Genomic DNA, 20724 nt, shown 5'->3' on the forward strand with positions numbered 1-20724 from the left:
GAAAGAGTGGAAAAAGTCGTGCATGTGCCAGCGAGGGAGCACACAGTCACTGGAGATCTTGCAGACACATTCCTTGTAGCTCTTCCCAAAGAGCTGCATCCCAACCACAGCGAAAATGAACACAATGATGGCCAGCACCAGGGTCAGATTCCCCAGAGCTCCCACTGAGTTGCCAATAATCTTAATCAGCATATTTAGAGTTGGCCAAGATTTTGCCAATTTGAAAACTCGCAACTGGAAAAAAAAATACAGGCATTATTTGCAGTAGTTACAAAAATGCTATAGAGGTAGCAGTGTGTTACAAACTAGTGACTCTCAGCAAGAGCAAAAAGAAGAAATTTCAACTTTTTTTCCAACAACCATAACTTCCATAGCATTTCATGAAACCCACACTTTTAAAATGTAATAAATTTTAGACTTTGCTTTTTTTTCCCCTGTGTTTTTTTTGTAGTGTTTTGTTTATTTGTTTGTTTTAGCATATTTATTCTTTTCCACATGAAATAAACACTAGCACACTAGTTGTATTTGTTCAGACAGTGAATTCTGAATACATACACCTTGGACATTACATGTAGAAACAATTTAAAATAAAAATATTTTTCTAATAAAATAAAGATTTTTTTTTTCTAAGGGGAAAAGAAAAATCAATCTTCTTAAAATTTATTAAACCCATGAATTTTTTAATTCCTAAATTTTAAAAGAACACCTCTAGCCTTCTTGCTATTTCCAGACATGAAAGCCAACAAGACTACAAAGTTTTCTACTTCTCAATATACTCTAAAAAAATTGTACATTTCACTGAACTTTACTCATTCATGTTTAAACAATTACAATAAAATTACAGCTCTTTCCCCTTAAAGAATAATTGCTTCTCAACAGTAAAATGGCACACAGTATTCAATGATAAATAATTTTTAAAACAGCCTGCAGATATACCCTCTGTCAATTACTAAAAAGTATACTAAAAGGTGTCTTATTTATATGAACAGAGTTGAAATACAAACATAATTCATAATTAATGCAGATGTATTATTTACCAATCGGAATGACCGGAGAACGGATAATCCATCCACATTTGACAAAAAAAGCTCCACCAAACTAAGAGTAACTATAAAACTATCAAAAATATTCCAGCCAACTTGGAAATAATTAAAAGGATGCATGGCAATTATCTTGAGAACCATTTCTGCTGCAAAAATTCCAGTAAAAACCTGAAGAAAAAAACATTACTGTTACTTTATGGATGAATATGAAGAAGTTGAACCCACTGATAAGGAACAACTGAAGTAAGAAAGTAACATCCCTCTTACAGCAGGATGTCACTAAGTAAAATTATCACAAGCTGAACCCCAAAGAGAAGGTAAGTAGCAACATCAAAATGAACTGCAGCATAAATATGTAACAGCAGTTAAAGCTAAGGTACATTTAGTGTCTACTGAAGAATAAGCTACTCCTAACAGGCTCCAGTTTGCTCCTTTTATCTGCCATCCACCTAATTAAATCTAATTAAGGGAACTTTCCCCAGCAAAATAATACACTCGCTCTTGTCAGAATGGAAGCTGCTTTAACAAAGGTGTGTGGGAAAACATGAACTGGTCACAAATTGGAGTGATGTACCATTAATGAAGTCTATAGAAGAACTCACAAGTAAGCTTATCTTCTCTAACAGTCAAAAAAAAGGTCAATTGTGCCAAGGCTTCCGTAACTAAAACTCCTTTCTGACTCTGAATGCCTCTGACATCTTCTGAAGCAGCAGGCAAACAACACCTCTGAAATAAAGTCACTGTATTTACTGTGTATGTACAATCACCATTATCTACAAAACTGCATAAATTACTATCTTTCATAAGAAAGACGAAAAAAAGTTCAAAAATTCAGGAGCATTTTACAGTCTCTAAAATGTAGAGCTACAGTGTCCAAAAAGGAAGAAAGCAACTGCTGAAACCATACCAGTGTCATAGTGGCATACTGGCTGACTGGGAACACACACAAATTCCTGGCATGAAGGAACACTGACACTCACACGTACTAAATTAATCCATTACATAGGAGAGGTAGGAATGGGAGTTTTCTGGGTAGAACATACAAACACAATCACAAGACAGCTCTCTGAAACAGTTACTAATCCTCATCTATTTGTCTCCTCTATCTTTTCCTCAAAGGCATCCTGCATGTATTTTAAACAGCAACATGGGATATTTATCTTGTACAGATAATGATCTCTAATTCCAGGTTAAGGTGAAAAAAATGAAATATATCCGTATTGGATAAAAAAATCAGCATATAATTTAAATGCTGATACTGTAACTCTTTAAGTCTGAGTATGTTACCAACATGTATTAGAATTTCACATATTCCAATAACCAAATTGTTTTATTATTTTTCTAGACCATAATCACCAGAATAACCACTTAGAATAAGCATAGGTTAAGAAGTATAACATACTTGTGTTATTGCTTTTATAAACCAAAATAAAGCTACCTCACCAAACCCAACCCACACACTGTGTCCACTAAGGAACAAAACTCAGCTGTACCAACAGATACTCTTAGAATAAGTCACACATTCTTTGCCTTCCAAATTGTTATGGTCCAATCAAATAAATGGTCTTCAAGAAAATCAACCCATAGTAATAGCAGTGGAAAATAGTAATCCAAATTAGCATTCAGCTCTTTTTGTGTTGTCAATGGTACTTACACTAAAAAGGATCTAATTTGACTCCTACTTATTTTTGTAATACTAAACAAAAACATGTCAGATTTCTTTCAGTTTCATGTAATTCAAACTCTGGCTTTTGGAAACTCTATTGAAGAAGGTGTAATACAGAAGACAAAATTTAAGATGCAACATCTCTGAAATACTCTTACATACAACATATTCCAAATGGTATTTTTAGACTATTTTCAGTACAATTAAACCTTTAATATTTATTTTATGGGATGACAAAAACTATAAAAGCAACTGTATTCCAAAAAGAAATCAGGTTCCACCTGTATAAAATTTTATAGATTGAAGGACTTACCAGATTTCCTATTGTAAGTACAGTCTCAAACTGGTTGGTCATTGGATAATGTTCCATGGCCATGAATAGTGTGTTTAAAACTATGCAAACAGTGACAGCCAGATCAACAAATGGATCCATTACAATAAATTCAACTACACTCTTCACTTTTAACCAGGGCTCACAACACTCCCAAATCAAGAAAGTGTGGGCAAACTTATCCCAGCAAGGTGGACATTTTTGTCTGGATCCTTCAAGTTCTGGAGAAAAAGAGAAATTTATAATGAACAAGTTTTGGAGAATGTGAAGGTAATTTTTTATCTGGTTTTTCAGGTTTTAAACTTCATACATAGAACCACTAAGGACACTTGGAGGAACATCCTCAGATTTCCAGGAACTTAATTTATTGTTTCTGACACAAAAAGTTTTAGAAGACTTAAAGAAAAACCTCAAGTGTTCTGAGCAAATAATTTCAAAACGTGTCTATTTTTAATAACATATGATCTTGTTAAAAAAAAACACAAAAAGCCATAAGAACTATGCTTAAGATTAGGGATCTTTTTTTCAATAAAACTTTCAACTTCAAAGTCCTTTTAAATGTCTAAGGACTTATTTTTAGGAAAAAATAACATTAATTTTAGCCTTAAAAGGGTTTTGAAAATTATTCAAGCTTTTTTCATTATTTTCACTAGTAGTCATTCCACTGTTCAAAGCAATCCTTGTACAAATTTTCTTCTCCTTATTAACTAAAGCCAGGCCTTGAATTTTCTCTAATATCTTTACGGTATGGTTAGTGGCAAATGTATCACAAGGGATTTCTTCCAATAACTGCATTGCTAAGCATGAATAACAAACATAAAACACATACATAGTACCCATTCTAGTTACAATGAGCTTTCTACATCAGCCTGCTTACCTGCTTCCTTTCTTTTTTCACTATGTGCATGCAATTTTTTCCTGTTATTCAGTTTACATATTTGCAATGACTACATATTTTTTCTCTCCTCTATTTGTATTGTGGTATAATACCTTCAAGCAATCTAAGACTAGGTCAAGAAAGTTCAAGTGTCTACAGTTATAACACACCTTCCATTCTATTTGTGATAACATCAGCTAGACTCATGGCCCTTTCCCTTAAATCGGGATCCTCCAGCAACTCCATTGGTATTTGATACGAACTTGTACGTCTGGTTTTTATTCCTATTTCTGTGGTAGTGCTCTATAAAAAAAAAAAGTGTGTAAATTAAATTCAACTTTAGAAATACTGTGGGGTTTTTTAAAATTACTATTTTCATTATATACATCCTAATACAATTAATACTTGTAAAATGTTAATAAAAACATTTGGATACTTAGTTCCCATACTTCCACTGCATTATACTCAAATAACATTACTCCACTTTAGACACCAACAAATTTTGGAGGGGGCTACAGCCAAGAAAACAAAGAAAGACTCGCAGAACTTATGTAAAAACAATTCCCAGTTCCATACTTATTCTACCAATATTTCCATTCTAAACTAGTTCATTCACAAGACCCTTCTAACAAGGGATTAATGCTAGGAAGATTCTGCAGCAACTATTCCATAAAATAAAGTTTTAAAGATGAGTTTTGATCTCTATACCCATTCAAAACTTATTTAAATTATATTTTCTAAATTCAATCATTATCAACTCTGATTTATTTTATGAATTTCAACTGAAGTAACAGCATAGGTCTGACTTCATTGATTGCAAAAATAAATACTTGTTTTTCATGATTTAATTTTAAAAAATGAAAGCTGTGTTATAACTATAGTATTGAGCACATCTCAGTTATGAAGAATTTTTGAATGCATAAGGATGGGTAGACTTTTTTTCAGTCCATTAAATAAATGCATGAAAATAAATGTATAATAAACTGCAAGAAAATTATAACTGCAAGGCATCTGGCTGATAACTGCAAGGAAGCTGGCTCATGTACTTTCAGGTGCTATGACCCATAGAAATTGACCAAAGAAATTTTAGTAAAATAATATTTTTAGGAAAAACCATGCAGATGTCTCTGCTCCATTCCCAAAGCAGACCGAGGGAAAAGGAAAAAGCAGAATTAAAATGTTTTGTTGGTTTGGGGTTTTTGGGGTTTTTTTTAATTATACCCTGATCCTAGGCACTGAGTAACTCAGATAGTCTTTGAAACCCAGGAGAAAAAAATGCTTTCAGGACTTTTAAGGTGTCAACATAATCTTTAAGACTATGCTATATTTGCACAATACCAAATATATGAACAAATGCATATTACTGACTGCATATTTACTGCAGAATAATGCACATTATTGACTTTTCTTACTAAGAAAATACACTTAAAAGGAGACTAAAACCATAAAGAAAAAAAGAATTGAAATAATCTAATAATGTACAGGAAGCTTAGAGTCGGACATCCTATTTTGCACTCTAAAACAGATTTAGCAATGGAACATTACTAATCTGATTCATTAAGCAGATTTATGTATATCTTTTCTTCGCAGGTATGTACGACTTACTGCTTTGCTCTCTTTTATGCTTTAGCCTCTCACTTTTGACTGAATCACTTCAAATCCATTTCATTAGAGTAGGATTCCAAAAGCATTCACAACTTTCCATCCATTTTCAAAGCAATAATTTTTGAAACATTTTCCATGCAATAAAGAATGGCCATGAAACCTGGAGTAATTTTAAACTTTCTTACATTGCCATCAGTCGATGGTTTATCTATTATCACCTCTGGCAGAAGTTCTCCAGTAGGAGACAACAGACCTGGTGGTCCATCCACCAAGGAAACCACTCCATTGCAATCCACAGTGCTGTGCATCTTCCCATTCAGTGGGAAGACTGTCAGCCTTCTGGATGACCAACTGGCCTGGCTGATGTTACTGCTGCGCCGTTCCGCGTGCCTGCGCGGCAGAAACAGAGAACCTCTTCTGCTCGAGTTATTCTCAAACGTGCTGTGCTCATCGTCAGCAAAGTCATTTTCTGAGTCTCTCTCTCTTCTGTTGTCTCTAAAAATGAACAGACTTGTTCTGCTACTAGGCCTGGGAGAAAACAGGGAGCCATGAACACTCAGCAAAGACTGCAAAGGAAACATAAAAAACAATCGTCTGAAGATTATAAGCATACAAAATTCATGTCTATGTACAAGAAAAACAATAATAATTTATATTCCCCTGGAATTTGTCAGTGTTATCTTTAATACACTGCCTCAGGCTGATCTCAAAGATGCATTACAGATGAAAGTCAACTGAATGGGTAAATTTACAGTGTACCTAGAACAATGACTTCAGAGAAAAACAATAACCTATATAAGGCCATAGTTGTTTCATGCTCTGCTTTAAAGAGAAAAGCCAAGATTTACATAAACTCTCAATGATCCACAGAGATCATGCATTATGTTAAAAGATACCAATACCTTTAGTCTTCTAAATTCATACATTATACTTAAATTTTCCTTTTATGAATTAAGAAGGCATTTCTATCTCAGATTAACTAGGAAAATGCAATGCTGCTGGGCACGTTAAGGTCCTAAATAATAAAATGAGAGGGAACAAAACACTTTTTGAAGGTACACTCGAGAAAATAATACCAACTTACAGTTGGTATTTAAGAGAATGCTACATTATTTTTCCTTTGTTGCCTTACATTGCAAAGTTGCAGTGAAGTTTGTTGTATATGACAATAATCTCACAAATTCCAAAAATTACAATTACATTACTCACAGTACCTGGAGGGGTGATGTAAATGGCTTCCCATAAGTTAGTCTGTTCCCATCAAAAGAAGAACGGAAACCTTTCCTTTTGATACTGCCATCTGATTCAGATTTTGGAAGCTTTTCATCCTTCACAACATCCTCTTCTCCAGAGAGCTCCCTCTGCCTTCTTTTCTTCCTTCTATTTCTCCTTTCTTTGGCACTTTTTGAACTAAGCTTGGATGCATCTGAAGAACTATCTGAGGGTGCAGCATTCCCACTTTCACAGCTGTACTCAGTCATCTCTGCTGCAGCTGCTGCAATTGCCTGCCACAGCAATTATTTAACAAGATGCTTTATAAATCACACCATTTTTAAAGAAAGATAATCTTGTTCCTAAGATTTGTATCAAATTACTTCTAGTAAACAGCGTAGTTGGATTTGTGCAAAGCTACAAATGAAATTCTGTAGTATGAATGGAATTCGAATGGAGTTCTACTTAGCATCCGTGTCATGGAGTCAGCCCACACTGTCTACAGCCACAAAGTTCATTAGAAAATATTTGAAAATTATTAAATTTATTAATTAGAGTGAATGCCACAGAAAAAAAAAGAGCTAAACAGAGTCATACTTCAGTCTGTATTAATTTAGTAAACTAATCCTAACTTTTATTGTAAGTGGCTTCCTTAAGCTGCTTCCAGTCTTTGATTCGCTAGTAGCAGCACAAGTAGCAAAAATTAATCAGAAATTTATAGATGAAAATATTTTACAGTCTAATCAAGGGTTGAAAAGTATTGAAATTATTTCTAAGATGAGAATTTGGAAAATCATCATGACAGTTTACTAGCTACTATCCCAAGATAATAGAGATTCATTTAAAACTATTATTCTGATTTGGATGCTACTCTTTGTTCTCAGTTCAGAAATTCATTAACACTTTAGATATTATATATTTTAAAAACAATAAAGAGGCATAGAAAAAGCAGTCTACAGTATTTGCAAGTTATCTTAAAGAATGGATTTTTTTTAATATGTAAATTTAATTATTTGTTTTGTTTTAACAAATAGCATGCAAAGGAACACACTAAGGCCTATTTTCTTGATAGAAAATACCTGAGCTTCTTCTTGCTGCTTCCGCAGTTGTTCAAGCTTCAGTTTAAAGTCTGCTTCCCTCTGCTCTGCTTCAACAATAGTTGCTTGATTTTGTTCTTCATAGGCCATGGCAACCACAGCCAAAATCAAGTTAATCAAATAGAAGGAACCCAGAAAAATCACCACAACAAAAAATATCATGTATGATTTGCCAACAGCTCGTAGTGTCTATAGGAGGAAAAGAGAAATCAACCAGCTAGTGAAGAAATGCATCACTTCTGCAGTTCCTAAGCATTAATGACTTTGAAAAGTGCAAAACTTAGTTGGTTTTCCTTCTGTAGTAAAATCATACACATTTTCTGAATTACAAAGTAATCAATATAAAGGGAGCATTCTTGTAGGTGAAAACCATGCGTAAGGATCATGCTGCTTTGTGACAAACCTCTTTCAATGCCCAGTAATCTTGGGAAGAATGTGGGATCAGAGAATGATTACCATGTATTAGCATGCTTTCCCTTTGAAACAACCAAATGATCTAAAAATGGCACAATTGACTAGATAATGAGAAGATAGTATTTATTATAATTAACACATTTGCACACACCATATAATGAAAAGCTACTGTAAGAAAGTTAATTTGTATCCAAGTTATAAAAACAGGACTAAGGGTACTGAAATTAAAGTTCAGGTTTTGCTGTCATGAAGTCTTTTTAAACTCAATATTGACTATTTTGAAAATATCATAAGGCACAAAATGAAATATACACTGCAAAAATTAAATTAAGGACCAAAAAACCCTTCATGCACCTCTTCAGAAATCATGTGAGATTCTGTATCAAGTGTCAACCTCTGCTTAGTTTTGCAACTGAATTTGCTTCCTTTGATAAATGTTAATGGCTAACAATAGCAATGGTATGTAATACAAATAAGAATGATTGATTTGGGGCCAGTAATACATTGATCACAATTTTAAAAATATACTCACCAACTGATAAAGATTTTCCCAATAGTCCTGTGTCATCAGTCGAAACAGTGACAAGAAAGCCCAACTGAATGTGTCAAAGCTAGTATATCCATAGTTGGGGTTTTTACCAGCTTTCACACAGATAAATTCTTCTGGGCATTTACTAGAAGAGGGGAAAAAAACCAAAACAAAACAAAAGAGGCAAAACAATCCATACACAAATTTCATATAACACTATTTTAAAAAAAATATTGTTTCTTGAGCTTCTTATGAGGCTTCATCTGTGGATGGTGCTGTTATTTATGGCTTAAAACAATTCAAAGATTAGTGAGGAAATTAAAAGTCTGTTCTTTAAAAAATAATCCAGAGAGAGCAAACAAGTGATGACAATATTTCCTTCTGTCGTCTTTCACAATTTTAAACAAAATAAAGTTTTTTATCAACAGTTTAATATTACCTCTGAAAATATCTCTTCAATGAAAATAATAAATGTACTTAACATAGATATTTCAATAGGTGGATACTTCCATGCAGGAAAAAGCCAGCACACATATTTTATGCTGAACTTTGTCTGTCAGTGAGGTTGGCATACCAGATTTCTTGCCTTCTTCACATGAGCCTAATTAACAAATTCTACCAATTTGTCAGGAGCAAATAACCAGCACAGGGACACTTTTATCTCAATAAATTTTTCATATTGGTTTTGAGAGTAGGTGATGCAATGTTGATATCAAATGTAAGCACAGTGTCAATTAGGACAGAAAAGGCTCTTGTCCCCAAAATCTCTATAGAAAAACACTGTGAAGATTTCTTTTCATGTATGTGTGCCTGTTTGATGTGCATTTATACACGTACACAAAATTATCTCATAGTTACATACATAAGTTAAATGTTTACAAAAATAGTTTGAATGTTTTAAAGCTATTACCAACCAAAACCAAGGGATGGACTGATAACTCATAAGCATATAGAATAATATGATTTGGTTATTATATGATTGCTATTTTAGGGTTGAGAAATGGCAGGAAACCCATGGCAAACAATGTTCTTAAGTCCTTGATAACACAAGGTCTACCAGCTATGTGGAATTTTCCAGTTACATATGAGCTTTTAAAACAAATTTCCAGCAAAGTATTTTGTCATCTAACATTTTTATTCATTCAAGTGTCTAGCTGCTAGGAACCATGACCATATTATCATTAACTTCGACATTAGGTAATTAAATTATCTTTTTGAAGTTTAGATTGATATTTTTTTACATGTTTAGACAGATAGTATGTAATTTTCAGTGTACCTTACCCTGCATCTGAGCTATTGCCACAAAGCAGAAAATCCTTTGCTCCTTCTGGGCGATAGAAATGACCTAAAGAAAAAAAAGAAATAACATGTTTACAAATGAAAGGAGGTTTTTTTGTTGTTGTTTTTTTTGTTTTTTTTTTTTTTTTGTGAGTATGAATCTATGTTCAAGTCATCAGGTTTTGAATGTTCATAATCTCCCATTAATGTTTTCCCAACAGTGGGTTTAAACACTGGCAGAATCATATAACTGCTTGGGTTGGAAGTGACCTCAAAGATTTGTTTCCTAAACCCCTGCCATGGGCAGGAATCCCACTTAATAGATCGGGGCCCCATGCAACCTGGCCTTGAACACTTCCAGGGATGGGGCATCCACACCTTCTCTGGGCAACAAAATAAAAATACATTGCAAAAATAAAGTCCGAGAACAATGTCTTTTTTATACCCTAAAGATACAAAAAGAGCTTAAAAGAATTGCTTTGTGAGGCCTTGAGAAGACCAGGGAGAGAGCAGGTGGGGAGGGAGGGATGTGCAAAGATCTTCACTCTACCTGCAAGTATAACATGAAAGCTGTAATGAGGATGAAGCCTGACTCATCTCAGGAGTATACTCCTGAAAGATAAGAGGCCACTAATCAAACTTTGAGTACGGGAAATTCTGAAATGATTTTCAAGAAAGTTTCTGTAAGACTGGTCGAATGCTGGCACACACTGCCCAGAAGACACTGTGGCATCTCAATCCTTAGAGATGCTAAAAACTTGACTGGAACAAGGGATTGAGCAGTCTGCTCTAACTGGACCTGCAGCCGAGCAGCAGTTGGTCTGGACTGTGGAGATCCTGTCCAACCCACATGATTCCATGACCCTAAAACTAACCTAAGCCACGACATACATCTCTAAGTGCAGTTAAAGGAAAGAGCAATCACGTCAGCATGAGTTTGGGATGCAATATACACAAATTCCTATTCTTTGCCATCCAATTTCATTGGGGTTTTTTCATCTTTAGCCTGCAGAATAAAACAGGCTAAAGAGAACATATTATCTTGTGATTGTGTGTTGGTTTATGTCACACGTCCCAGCTAGATGGTGACAGTGGGGGGGCGACAGTCCCCCTTTCGGGGCTCCGCAGAATCCCAGCTACCGGCGAGGCGCAACACAGGACAAAAAGGCCACAGCAGCAGCACGGGCCTGGGGTGGCACTGGGTTACTTTATTTGATGTTACACTCCCCGAGGCTCGGGGTCCCAGGCAATGAGCTGGGGGCAAACAACAGGTTACAAAGGGGGGGCAGGTCTCAAGGGAGGATACAATGTTCAACTAATCAGGAGAACCGGGGGTGGAACACAAGGGCAAGGGATACAAGGGAAGAAAACTGCTTGGGACAGGAGGGGTTAACAACTGGATGTGGGAGGAAAGGGTTTGAAACTTGGCAGAAAAGTAGCTAAGCAGCAAAGAGATAAACCGACACCTGGCTCAATTGAATAACAAAGACAAATCTGTGTCACTCCAAAAGCAGAGGGGGGAAAGCCCAAATAACTACCAAACAACAAATCAAACAATAACCTGCAAAATAAAAACACACTACAACAGGTTTACATACGAATTTTAGCAAATTACAACAGTATTTCTTACTTTCGTCATTAATGTATGCATCCCAGTTCAATTCTGTATCATTAAAGAAGGGAACTACATGCATTTCAAAGGCTGTTGAATTTTTTGATGGCCAGAATAGGCATTTATTCTTCAAGTTGCCCATGAACAGCTGCAGCCCTATCAGTGCAAATACACTCAGGCAAAACACAGTCAGGATCATCACATCTGAGAGCTTCTTCACAGACTGAATTAAGGCTCCAACAATAGTCTTCAGGCCTGCAAACAAAGGCAGATTTTTATTATAATATTAAAAATTTAACTAAGCTAAAATGCAATCTAATCAATCTAGTCTCCAAGACTCTACTAAATACCATGCACAGCTTAAATAAAATGGTCTTAAAACATTTTCCAAAGGAAAAAGCTACCAATAAGTTTCATCATTCCTGAAAAATAATTTAAAAATATGAGTGGGAATGAATGGCATATATTCCAAAGCACCTGCTCTTCAAATCAAGAGCTTTGAATTCATGCTCTCTATACATGTACACTACATCTAAAGAAAATAGTTTATTTTATTTTCTTTTTGATGCCTCTTGCTCCAAACCTTTGCCAGTATTCTATTACAATACACAACATTTGGTTCTATAACAGCAAACAAAAAGAGACCACAATTTTATTTCCGTAGTAATTTTAATGTCTGCTTTCTAATGCATCATCTTCTGTTGAAGGAGGGGTTTGGTGAAGATAGGCATCATAAGCTAATAACTACATCATGCAATCCCCATGCTACTCATTATTATCTTATTCCTCTGTCAGAAATTCAGCTTTTACAAAACTCGAAAATTTTCAATCCCAAATGTCTTTCATAAATATGTATATGTAACATTCACATTAAAAAGACTTAATTTTGATCCTTAAGGTGGGAGAGAAAATTTGACATTATTAAATGGAGGAATATACAGGCTATGCAAATGAGTTCTTCATGCAATTGACTATTAAACTCTGAGGCTGACTGTTTTACAGAATTAGAAAAGGAAATGAAATTGAAATTAAGACAAAATCCTGGATGTTTCTGTTAAAAGCATGAGTTCAGCTTCTGTGCAGTTTCAGTCAGCCTCAGTGTTTAACCTCGCTCTCACCTGGAATGACTGATATTGTTTTCAAAACTCGGAGAACTCTGAATGTTCTCAACGCTGAGACATTGCCCAGGTCCACAAACTCTGTCACATATCTGTAGTGAGGGATTCCACACACAAACACAATGACAGCACACACAAAATTAAACAGACGTGATGTAGAGTGTCTACTATTTTACACAGTTACTTCTTACCTGGAATTACAGAAATAGTTTTCAAAGCTCTCAATACTCTGAAAGTTCGAAGAGCTGAAAGATTGCCTAGGTTTACAAACTCTGTTATATACCTGTAGGATTAAATCACAGTTATTCAGAATTGAGGCAGAGCTTATACTACTTACCTGGACCTGAAATCCAGAAATCCTGGTGCTTTTTTTTTTTAAGTAATAAGTTAAAGACTTGCATTTATATTTTCCTGTTTCAATTAAGTTTTCCCTAAGAAATTCACCCTTAAGATTTACAATTAACAGCAAATTTAAAATGAAACCTATAGACTTGCTTTTGGTTTTAAAATCCTATTTTAAATTGATTGTTAGTGGTATCCTCTGTACTGTGGAATAGTCCACTAATTCTGCTGTGAGCTACATTAGTGTAAAATATTCTAGTGGAAAAACTTGAAGCACAATCCAGCTACAATTAATTTAATATGAACTAATGCAAGCCAACCAAACTATTACAGGTTTAAAAAGCTTGGTTATTTTACTTAAAAAAATATTATATACTTACGCAAAGGAAATGACAACAAAATCAAGCCAGTTCCAGGGGTCACGAAGGCACGTAAAATCATTTATACAGAAGCCTCTTGCAAAGACTTTGACTAGAAATTCAAAAGTATAAATTCCAGTGAAAGTGTACCTATGAGAAAACATTCAAGCAAAAATTAAAGATTGTTGTGTTGTTCAGTGATACACCATGAGCACACAGGAAAATAACTCAAACCCAATAATTAGTACATGCACTGAACACAAGTTATAAACTCACATAAAGTATGACTGGTTTTCCACCATTTTTTGTGAGATAATGGGATTATACTTTTCTATTTTGTCTGAAAAATATTTCTGCCGCTTCTAGCACATAAGATTTTTTAATTTCAGCACTAATAATGATAGCCATGAATAACATGGAAAAAAAATTTTGTTCAAATAACATTTGAGCATGGTTGCCACATCAGAAATAAAGTCCATGGGTAAGTAAAACCTAGTACTTACTGAAGGTACTTGACAGTTGACCACGTAGACTCAAGAATGATAAACAATAATCCTCAGTAGAAGTATTTTCTTTAAAGAGTGGGAATGTCCCATAATTAGATTTTGCTGCACAAAATGAAGGTATTTCGGACGGGCTATGGAAAGCATCTTCCACACTGAAAACCAGTAGTTTTGGGTGGAATGACCAATTTTTTTTCTTTTTTTAATGATAAAGAACAGCTCAGGAAGGAGAATGCATGAAAACACTGCTTGTACTAACATTCTGAGGAAATGTATTTATTAGCATTTCGTTCAGAGAAAAAGGTTAACAATGTCACAGCTTCCTTCCTTCACAGAGCTTGCAGGACTATGCTGCTTTGGGATGATCAAACTCCAAGCAGGAAAAAGGAGAATACTGGTATTACACAAGTAAGTAAAACTGCATGGTCTAGCTCTTAATTTGCTTTTCATTTTTAAAGCATTTTAAAAATTACTAGCCTATCTAAGTATACTTACTCTATATACTTTGCCCATTCTGGAAGATTCCTCCATGTCATTAATACACAATTTGCCAAAATAGTGAGCATAATGACCTTGTTGAACAATGTTGACCATAGTTAAGGAACATACCCCTTATAAAAGCCAAATTTGCATAACACAATATACGAGGAATTGACCAGGACATAGAATACTGACAACATATATGATACGAATCAGTTTACTATCACCAGCAATGTCATAAATAATGTAAAGATATTTCACAAGAATGATGGTTATACACCTATCACAGAATCATTTAGGTTGGAAAAGACTGCTGAGGTCACCAAATCCAGCTTTTGACTCTTGACTTGTCAACTAGACCATGGCACTACGTGCCACATCCAGTCATTTACGGAACACCTCCAGGGATATTGAGTCTACCACTTCCCTTGGAAGTCAATTCCAATGCTTGACAACCTCTTTTGTGAAGAAATTCCTCTTGATGTCTAACCATAACTTCCTCTGGTGCAGCTTGAGGCCATTTCCTCTTGTCCTGTCACTGGTTACGTGGGAGAAGAGCCTGCCCCCCACTTGGCTATATCCTCCTTCCAGCGAGTTGTAGACAGCAGTAAGGTCCCTCTGAGCCTCCTCCAGGATAAACACCCCCAGCTCTCTCAGCAGCTCCTCACAGGACTCACACCCTTCACCAGCTTTGCTGCCCTTCTCTGGACCTGTTCCAACACCTTAATGTCCTCTCTGAATTGAGATGCCCAGAACTGGACACAGCACCCAAGGTGTGACCTCACCAGTGCCGAGTACAGGACAGTCATTGTCCCAGCTTTGCTGGTCACGCTATTCCTGATACAGGCCAGGATTGCCCCTGGCTTTCTTGGCCACCTGGGCATACACTGGCTCATGTTCAGCCGCTGTCTGCGAGCGTCCCAAGCCCTTTCCCACTGGGCCACTTTCCAGCCACTCTGCCCCCAGCCTGTAGCACTGCATGGGGCTGTTGAGGCCAATTTGTAGGATCCAGCACTTGGTCATGCTGAACCTCATGCTCTTGCGTCTGGCCCATCCATCCAGCCTGCCCAGGTCCCTCCTCAGGGCTTTCCTGCCCTCCAGCAGATCAACACTCCCACACAACTTGGTGATATACACAAACTTACCAAGGGTACACTCACCCCCTTCATCCAGATCATCCATAAAGATTTTAGACAGGGCTGGGTTCAATACTGCATCTTAGGGAACTCTACTAATGACTTCTCTTCTTCTGAATTTAATCAGCAGGTTAAGTGACTAATCTTAGATTGATTTTGAAAGAATCTTTTTTTTTTTTTTTTGGCAGGAACACATTCAAACACTAAATCAAAACTCCTAGTGTTAACATTAGTAATATTAATCAGTAACCATTTTAAACAAACCACTTGAAAAGGATATGAATGAACCAAAATCTTAATAGCTAGTCTTCTAGTGATATTGAAAGGAGATAAAAGGTACAAGGCAGGTGTGGCACTGAACCTGTGGATTGTCTTCGCTTTATCCAGTACTATAAATGTCTTTAAAAAATAGACAAAAAGGGCATGAGGGTAGGGGGGTTAGGAAATTAAGGATACATTTTAGAAACCTTGCCATAGTACAGGTTGCTTACACACATCTAAGTAGCTACATTTATTTTCAGTAGAATTGCAGAAGGAAATAACAGATTGTAAATTTTCATATGAGCAAAGAAAATGCTGCACCACACATTCTTTGTCTCTGTGCTCTTAAAGTCTGCATTTCAGATTTTCTAGAATTAAGTAATTATATTAAAACTATAATTAAAAATATGACTTTTTAAATTTAAATTTAATGAAGCTCTTTTACTTGCATTTCAGAAGAAAATTGGCAATGCAAAACAAAGCACCTAAGTAACCATTTTTGGGACGTCACAAAGAACTATTTAACAATTTCAGCATGTTAAAACTGCTTTTGGGGGAGACATCCTTGACTTTTAAAATCCTTGGCTTTATTGCTTGTGCAACCGTCACTACCATAAATGTAATCAATTTTGATTTTAAATAGGAGACACAATGAAAATTTCATCTAATGAAATCTTAATTCAATCTACATTTAATGATTATTCTCCCAAAATCCATTATCTGGAAATAAACAGGTTATAACACTGAATATTTCTGTTTTCCAATGACATTTTTCTATAAAAGAAACAGGTCATTTGTCAATAGTGTTTGTGAAGTTAAGAGAACAAAACCTAAAATAACTAAAAAATCTGCATGATTATTAGTCTTCAACATTTTATACTAGAAAAAAACTGCTTTAATTAGGTTGTTATTACTGATATAATACAGCTCTTTTGTTAAATTCTTATTTTGCAAGACACTATTTTGTTGATTATTGAGTACTTAATTTCAAAAACCTGTTCTATGGTTTTAATTCAACAAGTCTTTTATTTATTATACAATAAAATAGCCACATGCTGTTTATTTTTTACTGCGTTTTTAATGTAAACTCAGTTTTGTATTCCTTCTTGACATCATTTCACTTCACATGCATATATAAAAATAACTTTCCTTCATCTGTACTTGCCGAAGTAAACACCTTGCTCTTTTCTTCCTTTTTGTCAGTGTATCTATAAATGAAACTGAATCTGTATATATCAATTTAGATTTTGTCTTTGCCTGTAACACAGACCCAATACCAAAACGCAAAGACTGGTTTAGTCTTTTTTTTTTAATTTTGTAAAACAAATATTTTTATGATATTTTCAGGAATGTTTGACAGTGATTGTTCTGTCATATCACTGAGTGAGGATTTTGTCTAAAGATGTCTGTAATGAACTAGATCTCAGGCATTATGTTTCTTACAAAAACCCAGAGAGCAGCCAGAGAGTTGGAAAGTTTTCAAATGGTTCAGCATTAAATCAGATCTGAAGAGATTACAGGACATTAACAGGACATTAAAATCCATTAACTAAAATACCATAATATGAGACACTAAAAGAAAAGTGCCTTTTCTTTTCTTGCTTTAAAAAGCACAACTTTACCAAGAGTTACAATTGTCTTTATAGAGAAATCAAAATAACTAACATGATAGCACCTACTGCATAATACTTCCAACCAGTGCTTCTGACCAACTTCCCAGCAGAGCATTTATCAGGTTATAGTAAAACAGGAGGGCTCTAATTACATTCTTAATACAAAACTTACAAAACTTACTTTTTTATTGATGTAATATGGGTCCAGGTCCTCCAGGGGTTCAGACACCATTCCTGGAGGAATATCACCATAAATAAATGGCAGTGTCTTTCCTGCCTCTAAGTCATTATTTGGCTCTAGGTGATCTGCTTCATGACCAGCATCATCTGTAGGCTCCTCTTGGTGGCAATGAAATTTTTCATCAGCAATACGTTTTTCAATGGCTGCGAGAGATTCTTCAGTGAAATAGAAGAAGCTGTCAGGTCCTGGTGGTACCAGCATTGCCCGTGCCATCTTCTCATTCTGCAAATTTTAAATGATTTTAGGCTCTTGTGTAAGAAGATCCTAGGAGGACATGTAGGAGAAAGAAAGAAGAAACAGAAGGTCACACCACCAACAAAATTGCCAAATATAAGCTTTTGGCATAGTCAGAATTGGCCTGTTTTCTCTTTATAAAGCCCTGGAGCAAGAAATATTTCAATTAACAGTCAGATATTTAATAGAAAATTAGCTTCTTATGGCAAAGAGATAGAAGTTAAGAAGTAAAGAAAAAAATACTAAAAGACAAAGATCAAATTCTCTTACAGTTTGTCAACTCAGGTTAATACCTCACAACAAAAGAGGAAAAAAAATTCTAACTTTCCCTAGCCTGACATTGAGTTACCTTATTGCGAAAAAGTAAAAAATGTTTCAGCATAGCTAAGTATTGCAGCCAATGGTCACAACTTCTGCCATAGTGATCTATACATTTTTGGCACACCATCTTAAAAAACTTTGCATTTTTATTACAAAAGTAGAAAGAAAAATCATGCTATTTTTATTACTGTCAATTTCTTATGGCAACATTGCTCCATCTGGTGGCTTATACTATGACTGCCAAACTAACGTTTATATTATACTATCAGGTACTACACAAACACATTGTACCTATAAAGCCATATTCACAGGCAGAAAGCAACTGGCCGGAAATTCAGTCTTTCCCTTTTAGGTTTTCTGATTCATATCTACCTGATTTTCAACTGTAACTTTGATTGTGCTATCCCTCTGTAATTAAGGAAGTTATGATGGATGAAGTGTTTTAGATTTATACAAAAAGCACAGCACAATCAAAAGTACAGTATTCTCTTTGAGAACAAGGATCTTTTCAAAATACTTAAAAATAATAAATTCATTAAATTCATTAATTGATCATTTCTTTCTAGGTTATATTTTCCACAGTGAGTGTACAGTTAGCACCTAAGGGTGCAGTATCTTCAGAATAAATCAATTTTTTTTTAACAGACACAAGATGGAATCCAGTCCCACTTGCTGACAGTCATTAAGTGTTGAGGCCTTTGTCAACACAACATTGTGGTGAGCTGACCTTGGCTGGCTGCTCTCCCACTCACGTTCCACAAAAGGAACTGCACAGGGGAGAAGGAAGTGAAAGAGCCCAGGTATTAAAGACAAGCAGATAATTTACAAATTACTGGCATGGGCAAAACAGACTCACTTTGGGAAAAATAACTTACTGCCAATTAAAACAGAATTGGAAGGTAAAAAACATAAATCCTAGAATAATTCTCCCTCTGCCTGTTTGCTCCAGGCTCAGCTTCACTGTTCACGCTTAACTCCTACACCTCCTCCCCCAACAAGGGGATGGGGAGGGTGGGGAATGGGCCTGGCATCTGATCATTGCTGTTCTTTGCCACTTCCTCCTGTTTTTCCCTTGCACCAGCATGTGTCCCTCACACAGGCTGTGAAGCTTCGGGATAAGGTTGCTCCAGTGTGGCCTTTGCAGTGCCTCTCCCTCAAGGAACATTCACTTTCTCCAGGCTGGAGTCCCCCAGAGCTGCAGGCTGGGTATCTGCTCTAGCATTCTCCTCCTCTATGGACTGCAGGGAAACACCTGCTCCAGCATGGCCTGTCCCACAGCTTCCAGGGAGCTTCTGCTCCAGCCTGCAGCCCTCCTTGCACTCCTGTTCCCCTGGCCCTGGAGCCAGAGCTGTTTCTCACATCCTCTCACAGAGGCTCCTCACACTGACCTGTGGCATTTTGCTCTTTTCCAGGGGTGTTTTCCCCTCCTGCCTGAGCTGGGCACAGGGCAGCCCTGGGCTCTCCACACAGAGCCTGCCTGGCAGCCCTGAAACACCGTGGCCACTGCTCAGAGTCACCACAGGCCTCAGTGTCAAAAACACAGGCCTCACTGGAAAAAACTTAAAGCAGATTGAGGTGATGGCAAATGCTATAGGTTCCTGCCACCACAAAAGCCACAGAACGAGCCAGTTCTCCTGACCCCAGTGTGTGCAGGGAGGATGCACTGGGAAGGAAAAATACTGATAGCAGACTTTTTCATGAAGTGTAACAGCTCCGAAGTCAAATAACCCATGACATGGTGAATCCCAGATAGCTGCCTCTTCTATGTCAACTTTTAGGTCAACTTAGTGTTTGTTGAGGAAATTTTCTATTTCTAACAATTTTACAGCAGGAACTACATTGCCATAGACAGACAGACAACCCATGATGCAAGCCATCTCTTCTTCAAAATTAGTCAGTTGAGGTTATGGACAGGCTTCAAATCCCTGCTTTTTCAGCTGAGCCACAACAGGTTCCAAGCCTTTGGCACATACCACAATAGACACAAAGAGAGGGCTCTTCACACCGACTAATAAAGAGGTGAGAAATTTCCTAACAAATAATTATAGGAATCAGACATTTTTCATGTCATTTGCTAAGCGCTTTAAGAAAACACGTTTTTTTTCTCTGGAAAAGAAAGCCTGAGAATGCCAAGTCTTTCCTTATTTATTTAAAAATGCCTAATCTCATCTGCTCCATCTTAAAGCAATTCACCTTCTTCAAATGCAGGATTTGATTGTTGTTTAGCCTTTTTGGGCAAATCGTTCTCAAATCCTTAGCGCCAGTGAAGATCTAACCAGTCGTACTAGGACTGAGAACGAGCTGTGTCCCAAAAGGTATTTTTCCTTCAGAAGCTGAATGACACATGTGGCTCTAAATACACAGGAAACCTTCACCAGCAAAAAGGGAGAGAGATCTTCTTCCAATGAAGAACACCAAGATCTCTTTCCTTCAGCTTCATTTTCACCTAAGA

At 36.2% G+C, this 20724-nt stretch overlaps 1 protein-coding gene across 1 annotated transcript in view; it reads right to left on the reverse strand.

Annotated features, from left to right (window-relative positions):
• The window catches only part of LOC102042383 (sodium channel protein type 2 subunit alpha-like), a 43485-nt gene extending 25516 nt beyond the window's left edge, over positions 1 to 17969 (reverse strand). The window contains 13 exon segments of the mRNA XM_031056058.1: positions 2 to 234; positions 1038 to 1211; positions 3023 to 3261; positions 4088 to 4220; positions 5708 to 6088; positions 6737 to 7027; positions 7814 to 8020; positions 8778 to 8919; positions 10056 to 10119; positions 11683 to 11919; positions 12974 to 13065; positions 13505 to 13633; positions 17658 to 17969. Of these exon segments, the coding sequence (XP_030911918.1) occupies positions 2 to 234; positions 1038 to 1211; positions 3023 to 3261; positions 4088 to 4220; positions 5708 to 6088; positions 6737 to 7027; positions 7814 to 8020; positions 8778 to 8919; positions 10056 to 10119; positions 11683 to 11919; positions 12974 to 13065; positions 13505 to 13633; positions 17658 to 17728 (2393 nt within the window). The 5' untranslated portion in view covers positions 17729 to 17969.
• Positions 17970 to 20724: the final 2755 nt, after the last annotated feature.

This window comes from Geospiza fortis, unplaced genomic scaffold (genome assembly GCF_000277835.1).
Source record: "Geospiza fortis unplaced genomic scaffold, GeoFor_1.0 scaffold112, whole genome shotgun sequence".
NCBI lineage: Eukaryota > Metazoa > Chordata > Aves > Passeriformes > Thraupidae > Geospiza > Geospiza fortis.